We start from the raw sequence: 13341 nt of genomic DNA on the forward strand, positions 1-13341 counted from the left end.
CGCCTGGAAGCTTGACGTTTGGGGTTAAGCTTATCGGATTTACGACACCCAAGCTGCGAAGTTTCCTGACGTTCGGGAGCTTGTTGAGTTACTCCTTTATCAGTAGAGTGAAACGACTGCATAAACGAGGACAGCTTAAGCTGCATGTCCTGTAACAACGACAACTTAGGATCAACTTGCAGTAAAGTTGGAGCGGGAGCGTCAGCAACAAAATCGCCTTCTTCATCGCTCGCGTCATGCGACGATTGCCCAGAAGACGCCACCCAGTCAGACGGTAGCAGCGGAGCATGAACAGACGGAATACTGTAACAGATTCAGGAACTTGTTCAGCAACATGCTGGGCTGGACGCTTAACAGAGCCAGAAGTTCTAACAGGACGTTTGGCAGGAGATCCTTCTTCAGACGAAGGAAAAGGCTCTGGACTGTCCCAATGACTACAGCCAGGCGCTTGAGGCGATAAAATGCGACGCTGATCCACTGCAACCATTTTCCTCTTGAGAGGTCTAGAAACTTGACGTCGGTCACAATTCAACTGCTTGCTGAATACTGCATCATCCGACGATGAGGTAAACTTAACCTTACCTTTCCCATGGAGAGGGCGAACGTCCTGCGAAACGTCATCAGGTACGCTCGAGGGGACGCCCGCTCGAGGGGACGCCTCTCGTTCCCTTTCGCCGATCGACATTCCTTCTCCCAGGGGTTGGGGAGCTTGGAAGAGGTCTAAAGCTAGGTGAATGACAGATTCGAGCAGACGCACCCTCCACAGCACTGAACACATTAACCGCACTTTTAGCACTAACACTGGCACTTTAAAGTTGATTAACCTCAGACATAAGTTGATTCTTGTCCGTAGTAAGCGAGTCAACCCTAACACCAAGGGCTTGAATTGCGATCATCATGTCCTTAAGTGTAGGTTCAGCGGTAACAGTAGGGGGATCATGAACTACCACTACAGGGGAAGGAATAGGTTCAGTGACATGGGAAGAGGATAATTCTCTAGATCGAGAAGAACTACGTCTAACTCTCTCTCTCTCTAACTTACGAGAGTAGCGGTCGAAATCCAGCCACTCACTCTCAAACAATAAAAGGTATTCATCACATCGATCCATTAATTGACAAACTTTACCTCTACATTTAGTACAAAGGGAGTGGGGATCAATAGAGGCTTTAGGAAGGTGGGTTTTACAGCCTTCCATACACTTTCTATAAACTGGGGAAGGGTCAGCCCTTTTGGAAAAATTAAGGGAGAGATAAAAAACAAGCAAAGGTCAAAGTTAATCCAAATCAAAAAAGGTTCAAGAGAATTCGTGAGCAAAATCCAATCAAGCAAAACCCAAAAACCAAAATCTGTACATCACCAAAGATACAGCAAAAATCCAGGTTACAACGAGCGAATATTCCAATGATGTCGCCAGCAATGACGGCAGGGAAGATCTGAGATTCATGGAATGGTTACAGTTACCTGGCGAGTGGTGGCCCTAGTAGTACACCTAGCTACCCAATCTGCGATTGCTGCGAGTTTTGAATTTTCTGCCGTGACGCCAGGGACTTAAGCTATATATATATCCACCGGCTAAGTCAGATGTTTAAAATACTCACCCTTAATACTAATCAACTTGAACTAAATCAGACAAAACGGATTTTGAGCGAAGCGAAAAATCTATTTTTGGGTAAGATGGCCATGTCGTCCTGATGGAAGTTCCTCTTAGGTAGCTTCCTTGGGTATATTACAACTACGGCGATATCCCCAGAGAATTTACCTTAAGGTACCCAGAATTCTAACTCCTGGAGCGAATATCCCTAAAAAAGAGCCAGGGATATCGCAAATATCAGCGGACGTATTCTTGACACGCCACATGGCAATCTGTACCCCGAACAGAGTTAACACTTCGTAGGGGTCAAATGGCAAGAAAATGAAAACGATAAGAAAGGGGGGAGCCGTTCGTAAGGCATCTCTCCTCCCCGTTTCGTAAGCGTGCCCTGCGCCGCTCGCGGCGCCATCTGTATTCCTTGTAGCGATACACGAGGTGCTACAGATACTGTATGTAGGGAGGGGTCCTACAGCCCTTTCCCTTTTTTATTTATTTATTTTTTTTTTTTTTTTTTTTTTTTAAAGGAAAGGGGCAGGGCGGGTCCATCAGGACGACATGGCCATCTTACCCAAAAATAGATTTTTCGCTTCGCTCAAAATCCGTTTTTTGGGCTCAAGCCATGTCGTCCTGATGGAAGTGTACCAGAGCATTACTGTATCTGTGGATTCTCAATACGTGCCGCACTCCTCAGAAATATTTCCCTAGTCAGCTCGACTGAAAGACCTAAGATGTTACCGTTATACATCTTTTCACTAACCATAAACCATGATAGCGCTTCCTGCCCCCTACAGGGAGGAGTCCTACTAGACTCTAGGAAGTAACGAAGAGTACATATACCTATGTATGAATCACTCGCAAGCCCGTACAATATAGTGGTCTCACTCTATATGAAGTAAAGCATAGTCTGTAAGGAACTACAGCATCCAAAGGAAATATCGGCCAGCCCCCTGGTCGAAATTGAATTGGACAAAAGGTTTATATCTGTGTAAGAATAAACTTGCTGCCGCTACCGTCCTCTGAGAAGGATGGAGCCCTTTACACTAAGGAAAGTATAAACCAATGCAACAAGGCTTGCATCAAGATACAGGCTATTATAGATATCCCCGATTAATGTACATAGGCTGAATGCTCAATAACTGATAAGAAATCAACATAGGTGAAGGAGACGCAAGGTTCCCGAGAACAAGTTTATTGACCAACAATAAATAGACATGGTTACCACAATTATATACATATGATAGGTGGATGACCAATAAATTGCACAAGTAATGTAGTAAACGGATATATGGTTATCTGAAAGAAAACAATAGAGTCACTTTTCACGTACCAAGGTATCAAAGTTAAAAGTCCATGTTACTAGCCACTGACATTAGCGTCAAAAACGCTCGGCACACATGTCTGTACTTATGCTAAAATCACCTTAACGCCGGAACAGTCACTGTGGGCTCACGGAGCCCTCACTCCTAGTTATAGCACCGCATATAACTATACACTCACCCTGGAATTAAAAGTCCCAATTAAATCCACTGTTCCTCGCAGAGTTAAACAGCAGGGTTAACGACGCAACCAACTGCTACCACAGACCTCTTTAGCTGCTCCACTTGCTTAGCATAGTGGCGAAAGAATACCCTGGAAGACTTCCAGCCAGTATATGAATGAAGGTGTTCAAAATCCATAAAGTTAAAGAAGTTTAAGGATGAAGCAACTTTCCTCGGATCATGACCTGCGGGTGAACTGTCAGGATCCGCTCTGCGAATAAAGTATGTAATTTTCGCCCTTAGTTGATTCAAAGATAAATTCGAGCCCGATGTTTCTCCTCTGAATAGTTGACCCCCATGGAAGTCTGAAGTTCTACGAAGATAGACCTTTAGGCATTCTACAGGACATAGAGATGCATCTTCTTTCAGAGGGCAGATTCTCCAGGGACCCCACCTGTTGGTGGGCAACTCGTTCTTAGCGAGAAACGTAGGGTCCGGAAACAGGTTCAGTTCTCCCCCATCCAGGAACTGAACGCGGCCCTCATCTCTCGAGAGGGCTACAATCTCACTAACTCTGGCCCCAGACGCGAGAGCAAAAAGGAAGATAACCTTTTGAGTCAAATCCTTCAGTGCACACTCCTCATTATTCAGTAATGAGGCAAAATGAAGGACTTTGTCTAAAGACCAAGAAATAGGCTTTGGAGGAGCTGAAGGTCTAAGTCTGGCGCAGGCCTTCGGAATCTTGTTAAAGATTTCGTTAGCGAGGTCTACCTGGAAGGCGTACAGAATGGGCCTTGTCAGAGCAGACACATAGAAATCGTGTTAGCTGCCAGCCCCTGTCCGTGGAGGTGGATGAAGAAGGACAGGCAGAAATCCGTCGAGATCTCATGCGGATTCTTCTCTTTGACAAAGGCCACCCATTTTTTCCAAGCCGACTCGTACTGCCTTCTAGTAGACTTGCACTTATATTCCTCCAGGAAGTCGATGCTGTCTTTCGAGATCCCGAGCCGCTTCTTCACCGCTAGGGAGAGAAAATCATGAGCTGCAGGGTCCGGGTTTTCTGTAATGAAGCGTAGACAGTCGACTTCTGGACTCGCTGGGACAGAACTGGGTCCGGGAGTGGCAGAAACTTCAGTCGTAGTTCCAGAGCCAGAGGGAACCACACACTGTTCGGCCACTTGTGGGCCACTATCGCTGCTACTCCCTTGAAGGACCTCAGCTTGTTGAGGACCCTCAACAGCAGGTTGTGAGGGGGGAACAGGTAGATCCTGGACCACTTGTTCCAATCGAGGGACATCGCGTCCACTGCTTCCGCCAAGGGGTCCTCGTACGGGGACACATATCGCGGCAACTTCTTGTTGTCCTTCGTCGCGAAGAGGTCTATCTGCAGTTATGGGACTTGACTCGAGATGAAGGAGAATGATCCTGCGTCTAGGGACCATTCCGACTCTACCGGTGTAACCCTGGATAGAGCGTCCGCTGTCACATTGCGGACTCCTTGAAGGTGAACTGCCGACAGGTGCCACTTCTTCTTCTCCGCCAGTCGGAATATGGCCAACATCACCTGGTTGAGAGGTGGGGATCTCGATCCCCGCCGATTCAGACATTTCACAACCACCTCGCTGTCCAGTACCAGCCTTATGTGGATCGAGTGACGCGGGGAAACTTTCCTCAGGGTAAGAAGTACTGCCATAGCTTCTAGAAAGTTTATGTGAAAGGTCCCGAATAGCTTGGACCAGGTCCCTTGAACCTTTTTTCGATGAGAGTGACCTCCCCACCCTTCCTTTGAAGCGTCTGTGTGAATCGTCACTGACGGGGGAGGTGGCTGAAGAGGTACCGACCTCTTTAGACGACTGGCCTGAGACCACGGTCTGAGAAGAGAACGTAGCCGAAGCGGAACCGGTCTCCTCAAGTCCCTTCGCACGTTTGATGCAAAGGTTCTCCAAACCCCGGCTGCATCCTTTAGCTGTGCTCTTAGCACCGGGTCTGTTACCGACGCAAACTGAAGAGAGCCCAGAACCCTCTCTTGTTCGCGTCTTGATATCCTCTCGGAAGCTAGAAGTCTCTTGACAGACCCCGCTATCTCCTTCCTTTTCGACATCGGGATGGAGAATCGGTGTGACACTAGGTCCCAGTGAATTCCCAACCACTGGAACCTCTGAGATGGAGAAAGACGAGACTTCTTGCTGTTGATCTTGAACCCTAGATATTCTAGGAACTGAATCACCTGTAGGGAAGCCTGCAAGCATTCCGCTCTGGATGCTGCCCACACCAGCCAATCGTCCAGGTAGGCTACCACCTGGAACCCTTTTAGGCGTAACTGTTTGAGCGCTGCGCTCGCAAGCTTCGTGAAGATCCTTGGGGCTATGTTTAGCCCGAAAGGCATCGCTCTGAAAGCGTAAAGTTTTTGTTGTAGCTTGAATCCTAGGTAGGGGGAGAGACGGCGACTGATTGGAACGTGCCAATAGGCGTCTGACAAGTCGATGGAGACGGTAAATGCCCTCTTGGGCAGTAAGGCCCTTATGTGTTGCAACGTTAACATCTTGAACTTGTGGTTCACTATGAACTTGTTGAGTGGCGACAAGTCCAGAATGACTCTGAGTTTCCCCGAGTCTTTCTTGGGAACACAAAACAGCCTCCCTTGGAACTTGATAGACTTTACCCTCCGGATCACCTTTTTCTCCAACAGTTCTTGAATGTACTCCTCCAAAACGGGGGTGGAGTGTTGGAAAAATTGAGGGCACGGGGGTGGAGTGCTGTACCAACTCCAACCCAGTCTATTTTTGAGCAGGCTGTGGGCCCAGGGATCGAAGGTCCAACGATCCCGAAAATACTGTAATCTCCCTCCTACCGGCAACACTTCACTTTGACTGCTGCCCTGCGGTCTTGCCTCCTTGGCCGCGACCACCTCTGAATCCTCTTCCCCTTGAGGGGCGTCTAGACGTGCCTCTGGCTGCACCACTGGGCTTTGCTCGAAACGTGGTCGACTGCCCTTCGAACACTGGATTGAATGCCGGGGATGATGAGGACACGGCTTGGGGCACCCATTGGAAGGTGGTCGGGGTCTGGGCTACCATCTGTGGCACCGGAGGCAAAGCTGATTGTTGCTGCTGTTGACGTTGCGGTCTGAAAGGCTTGGCTGGGCGGGAAGAAAACCTAGATTTCTTCGCCTTTCTCTTCGGTTGGGGACCTTCATCAGGGGAAGACTTCCTCTTGAGGGACAGGCCCCACTTAAGGAGAAGATTCCGATTCTCGGTGGCTGCCTTGTCCACCACCTCCTTAACCACCTCACTGGGGAAGAGATCTTTACCCCAGATGTTGGATGAGATCAGTTTCTTTGGTTCGTGCCTCACTGTGGCCGAGGCGAACACAAACTCCCTGCAGGCCCTCCTCGCCTTGACAAAGCTATAGAGGTCCTTTGTCACCGTGGCCAGATGGATCTTGGCCACTACCATGAACATTTCATGCACCTTAGGGTCGCTTGCCATTGTCTCCATGGTTGTCTGGAGAGACATCGAGGCTGCCAGACGCTCCTTTGTCTTGAGCTCCCTTCGCAGAAGGAATTCAGACAACTTAGGAAGGTTTTCGCCGAACTGTCGACCTGCGATATCGGCGTCCAACTTCCCAAACGAAAATGTGAGATGGACGTCCTTCCAGTCCTTGTTGTCCATCGGCAAGGCTAAAGACAAGGGCTTGCATTCCTCCAAGGAGGGGCATGGTTTGCCAGCCTCTACTGCCTTCAGAACGGCCGCGAACCCTTTCTGCAGAAAGGGGAAGGCCCTAGCCGGAGAGGATACGAAGGAAGGGTGCTTCTTACTCAAAGCAGCAACTTTCGAGTTTGAGAAGTCCCTCTCCTTCATTGCAGACGCCAGTGAAGCTTGAGCCTTGGCGTGATCCAAGACGATCACCTCCTTCGGCTCCGTCTCCTCCTTCGAGGCCGGCTCCTTCTTCAGACGGACGTAACAGTCCGGATAGGCCCCTCTGCTGGGCCAGAATTCCACCTCCTCAAGGGGAACTGAACCCAGCTTCTCCGACATGACGATCTTCCCGACCGTCATCGGCATGTGCTCGGCATACCTCCACGGGTTGGCATCCGAGCACACAGGAAGGTCTTTCACGTTGAGCTTCTTTGGAGGCCCACGTGACGCTGCAATCTTCTGCATCTGGAGCTCCATTGCAGCTGCCTTCTGACTGTTCTCCTTCTGCATCTGCTGTATCATAACAACAATAGAAGAGAGAGCTTGTCCCAGCTCTGTTGGAAGAGCGGACGAAGTAGAGGGAATAGGTTCAGGGGCCTGAACCGGAGCGTCCGATGGCACGGCATCCTCTTCCTCCACGACGTTCGGATCTTGATCCTCGTCCTCGCCCCCTGCGAGGAGGTCCTCTTCCGCACGTTCGGACACGTCCGACATCTTGTCGTCCAGCTGAATGTCCTGCATGGCCTCCGCGACATCAGCATCCACGGGGATTTGGACGAGAGGGATCTCCGGCCGAGGCTGGGGAACAACAGCGTCAGCAGAAGCCTTGGGAAAGAGGTACGCCCTCATCTTCTCACTTGGAAGATAAGGTCCAGAGGTGTTCTTTTGGAAACCCCTTACCCAAACACGAAGCTTCTCCCTCGCTGCGTCCCTTGACTCTGCCGACCTAGGGGATTCAAAGGCCTCAGCTAGCAGGTTAGTACATACCGAACATACCTGCGGGTCCCAGTAACGGAGATCATCCTTGGAGGCTGCACAAGCCGCGTGCCTCCTACACGAATCATGCCCGCAGAAGTTCTTACTGCGGACGTTGCAGAAGACGCTACCACACTTCGGATGCTCCTCCTGTAAAAGAAGAAAATTTCCATGAATATCAGGTGAATTTCAATTCACATGTATATACAAGCATGTACAAAGTTTAAAGGAAAGACACATACTTGTGATTCCCACACAGTCACCTGTGGAAGCCTTCCAGCAATTAAAATCAAATGGTTAGTCTCTGCTAGAATAACCAAAGAGAATATTTCCCAAGGGAAATAGGTGTAGCTCACACCTAAGGTAAGACTTTAACATACTGGCTAAAGATGAAAAGAACTCTCTTTCCATCCCTGTAAGGCAACACCAAGTGACTGCACAAGGCAACACAAGCATGCTAGAAAATACAGTGTTGTAACCTACTATATCATGGTCTCTCCCGACAGAATACACTATACAGGGAAGTACTGATATAGTACATGGGGTGGCGTGCCGGCCGGCACTCGCCGGCCAGCACCCTCCCCCCCCCCAGGTAGGTCTCAAGTATGCGACTTAAGAACTCCAAGGCGGGGGAACTCTAGTTCCTATGTCTGTGCCGGCCGGCAGTGGCTGCCGGTCTGTAGCTACCCAGGAGGCGCCCGGCTGTCGGCCATCATTCCCAGTGGCCAGCAGACAGGGCGAGGTAACAGGCCGGCCGGCAGAGGTAAACAAACCATGCCGGCCGGCAGCCACGCTAGGTAGCGCCCGGCTGCCGGCCGCCACTCATAGCGGCCGGCAGGCGAGCGAGGAGACCGGTCAGCAAAGGCATGTAGCCGGCGCCGACCGACAGCAAGAGAACTAGAGAACACCCACTACCCGACTGCCGGCCACTAGGCCGGCAGTCGGCAGAGGACAACACACAAGAAGACAACAGAATGGGTGCCGGGCTAAGAGGCTATGTACCTCAACGCCCGACACCCGAAAGAGTGCTGAAAGGAAGGGGAGAAACTAATTCAGGCTTCCTAACCACTGCTCACTGTATCTACAGACAGTAGTGGGTGAGGGACCAAGGGAGGACCGGGCAGCACTCAAGGTAACAGGTCCTCTGCCGGCCGGCACACTCTGCCGGCCGACAGGGAACCAAGTCAGCTCCCCATCCTAACCTAAGCTAGGTACGGATGTGGGAAGGCTGACACTAATGGCATTACGGAAAGGACAGAAGGGAAGGACAAAAGGGTCCTGTCCAACCTTGCACTGGTTAAAGATCACCCCCGGCTAAGAAAGCCCATCTCGGCCAGGGGAAAATCCGGGGAGGGAGGCCGGCACCACTAGCTGCCTCCCTATAACCAATGCAAGGAAGGTATTGCTATTCCCGGGAAAGGGACACATCCCGCACCCGAAAAAGCAACAAGGACAAGTCTGAAGGGTCACCGAGCGAAGGGATCATAACTACAGAAACCTTCAAAGGAGACCGAAGGAGGATAAACCTCCTATGCCTGTGTCAGACAGCGAGGGAGACTCTACCCCACGCCAGACCAACACGGACTCGAACTTAAAACACTGCTGTACTGTCCCTCTCTGAGCCAGACAAGCTGGAACAGGAAGGTACAGTACCACCCCAATATAGTTATATCGAAAATTAATTCAAATAAACCACTAGGGTTAAGCCCAAGGCTTAAGCAGAGGGAAAGGGTTTGCGCACCTTTCCCGAAGAGAAGGGAGCAAACGGGGGAACAATAAAACATATCAATAGCCTAAGACAACCTAGCCTAGGCACTAAGAGAATCGATTACCTAAATCACCGAAACTCACTTAAATACCATCTTGGAAAAACTCAGTATAAGCTTATATGTATAACGTTGCCTAACGCTTCAATAAAATTATAATTATCACACTTGGAAGACTAATTATCATGCAGGAAGTACAAGGGCCAAACGACTAGGCTACAAGGTCTAGCGTAGGCCAGCCTAGGCAAATCCTTCGCCAGGCGCTATACTACAGCATCATAAAAGTATTCCTAAATAAGCTAAGCAGCTAATTTATTAAAGCGAAAGGGGGCTGGGAACGTCGCTCTGGCTAACCAAATAAATCCTATCTAGCGAGCGACAGCGTCCAGGACGCCTCCAGCAGGCAACAGCTCTTGTATCAAAGATAACTCTTTTAATTACTTTAATTTTAACTAAGAGCCTACATTTATACATAAAAGAAATGGTACTCAACTTATCCGAAGCAGAAGAAGTTGGAGAAAGCATATTCGTAAGAGTAAATCCAAGATATTTGGTAGAAAACACAGGGAAAACACCGAGTTGTATAGCTACGCAAAAAGGAATACAGATGGCGCCGCGAGTGGCGCAGGGCACGCTTACGAAACGGGGAGGAGAGATGCCTTACGAACGGCTCCCCCCTTTCTTATCGTTTTCGTTTTCTTGCCATTTGACCCCTACGAAGTGTTAACTCTGTTCGGGGTACAGATTGCCATGTGGCGTGTCAAGAATACGTCCGCTGATATTTGCGATATCCCTGGCTCTTTTTTAGGGATATTCGCTCCAGGAGTTAGAATTCTGGGTACCTTAAGGTAAATTCTCTGGGAATATCGCCGTAGTTGTAATATACCCAAGGAAGCTACCTAAGAGGAACTTCCATCAGGACGACATGGCTTGAGCCCAAAAAATCAACAAATGCATAAACCACAATATTGTATATACTGTACATATATAATGGCACTTGGACACACACAGCAACTGTCTCCAATACTCAGAGAAACACAATATATATATATAACGGCCCATGTACGTAGGCTACACAGAATATGTCTCCAATAATCAGAGAAACAATACTCGAGTAAGCACTCGTTAAAACCAACACCACCACATCCGAACGAAGTACCCAAAACTTAAATTTAAATATGTCGCGTGTGGACACCGTAGTCCACACAAAGCCGAACTGTGTCTTTCAAGAAACACTACTGGTGCTCTGTGGTTAACAGTAGCCTGCACTAGGTGTCAATTTGCCACTACGGCCTCCTTGATTGTGGTCGCGGTTATCATCATCATCATCATCATCATTAACATTACCATCAACATCAATCGAAACTTATATCAGGCCTCGTCATCAACAATAGATCCAAAAAAACTTTCCAAAGGAGGAATTACGGCCTGGAATAAAAAAGAAAAACGCTTACGAACACTTCTAACTAACTATCGCACTATAATCAAAGATAAATAATAAACTTTCTATCATTCATGATCGCGCCTAACAAAGATAAATGAAAACACTGTACTTACACTAATACAAAAAAAAATCACTTCCAAGCCAGCTGGTGGATGAACAAAAAACATACAACCGACTCCTGCTACAGTCAAATAGAAAATGCTTTTACCCAAGACATTCATTACCGCCCTAACCTAGCTAAAAATGTAAACAAACAACCTCAATTATACCAAGTCTTTCCCACTACAAACAATCATTACGCTAACTACCACTTGTTCAGCAGCGCGCACCGCGGACACACACACACACAAACACACATACATACCCGCACCCTCTCTCTCTCTCTCGCGATTTGGCAAAACTAAAGCAAATAAAATTCTCTCTCTCTCTCTCTCTCTCTCTCTCTCTCTCTCTCTCTCTCTCTCTCTCTATTGGGCAAAACTAAAGCAAATAAAATCTCTCTCTCTCTCTCTCTCTCTCTCTCTTTCTCTCGCAATTTGGCAAACAAAAAATAAATAAAATTAAATTAATCCTCCACATCACCTTGCACCCTGACAGCTTTGATGCTATTCCTTAGAACAGCCTCGTTCTGGCGAATGTTAACCAAAGGTCAAGGGCTGGAATCGTGGCCGCTGTGCAGGTGGAGAGTGCTCACAAGTAGTTACCAGTTGACAAGCCGATGATGGGGGCTGTCGATTGCCTGCCGATAGTTTTTAGTGTATCGACGAGCAGCGAGGAGAGTGTTGTTTGTCTTCCGATCAAGGGAACGACGGGCAGAGGGCGACTAGTGAGTCTGAGTGGCAAAATACCGGTGAAGGGTGAACTGATGATGATCGGCGAATCAGCAATCTGTGAGCCAGAGATGATGACTGACGAGCAGGCGAAGGCTGCCTGGTCAGTCAGCTTGCGGAGATATGTCGTTGATCAGTGGGTTGACTCGACGATCAGTAAGTTGGCAATCGAAGAGCCATGGGTGAATGGTGAACCGTAAGTGAATAGTGAACTGTAAAATATGAGCAACCGGGCGGTCATAACTAACTAGAGAGTCACGAACCGGGGTTTGTTGATGAGCAGGTGACGAGGAGAGTTGTTCTGACAAGGGCCGTAAAGCTGTCGAATGACAAGATCGAGAGTCTGCGAAAGATGATCAGCGAGTGTAGTTAAATATGATCAATTGTTTTGTCGTTACTTTAAGTGTACATAGCGTGGTGTGGCGATGACTTTTGTGTTATGAGTTGGCTTACCTTGTACGGAAGCTGTGTTAATAATGTACAATTACCTCTGAAAAGTAGTACAGAACTACAATACTGTGATAGAAAACTCGTGAAAAAAATGTAGTGCAGTGGTGGGTTAACTAGGCAGTGGGCTGTTTCTAGGGGGTTATTAATTGACCCTCCTAGAACACCAAGTATTTGCTGATTTTGGCTCTCCAAAGGTATCACTGTTACTTATCTTCCCAATGAATAAGGTCTGACAGTAATGTAGAAATATAGGTTTGATTATTTCAACATGCATGCAGGCACAGCATCATCCACATTCACTTAAGGATCATCAGACATCTGCTAGTCTCCAAGGGGGGAAAGATACAGGGGAAAAAAATAACTTTTGTTTTCTAAGGTTTCAGAGTACACAGGCATGAATCATTAAAATAACATCTAACCACCACAGATGCAACTTCAAAATGACTAGTAACTCACCTTTCTCCTCTGCTGCTCCCTATTTTGTTCATGTTTCAATCTTCTTGTTTCCTTAACTTGCCTCTTTAATTTCATAATTTCTTTCTTCAATTTCAAATCATCCTCTGCAAATGCATCTTTTCCTTTTGATATCGTCCCTTCCTCTGGTGGTGCATCTAAATCTGATTCTTCATCACCTTCATTTGAAGGCACTTTGTCAGCAACAGAATCTGAATTTAGAGACATTTATTCATAGTGAAAAAAAATCCTGTTTAATGTGATGCTTAAAATACTATACACCCAATTTGTTGTCAGCATATTTACTTTTTAAACCATTGCCAATTAAAAAAAAACTTGTCAGCAAAATAACTTTTTAGGTGCGTGTAAGCAAATATCTAATTTTGCACATTTTTATTTTGTTAAGGGCTTATTTCATAAACTTCTGTAGTGATTGTTATTTCAATTTTTAATGAACTGATTCTTTGTCTTTTAATTATTGGAATAGATATTTATTAATTCAATACTTAACTGGTGTTTTTCATGCTTACCTTCTCAACACTTTAGCTTTGCAATATGACAAATTCGGAGATAATTTGTATTTTTCCCAACCATACAAACCTTAGCTATTTACATAGGGTTTACCTTTCGGCGTAGCTGAAATTGACGAGCCAAT

General features: G+C 47.4%; 1 protein-coding gene across 1 annotated transcript in view; it reads right to left on the reverse strand.

The window, feature by feature from the left end:
* LOC137628969 (E3 ubiquitin-protein ligase BRE1A-like) overlaps positions 1–13341 on the reverse strand; it is a 248520-nt gene that overhangs the window by 99026 nt on the left and 136153 nt on the right. The window contains exon 4 of the mRNA XM_068360222.1: positions 12690–12898. Coding sequence (XP_068216323.1) covers positions 12690–12898 — 209 coding nt within the window. The remainder of the gene's footprint in view (positions 1–12689; positions 12899–13341) is intronic.

Source organism: Palaemon carinicauda, chromosome 37, assembly GCF_036898095.1.
Source record: "Palaemon carinicauda isolate YSFRI2023 chromosome 37, ASM3689809v2, whole genome shotgun sequence".
Taxonomy (NCBI): Eukaryota; Metazoa; Arthropoda; class Malacostraca; order Decapoda; family Palaemonidae; genus Palaemon; species Palaemon carinicauda.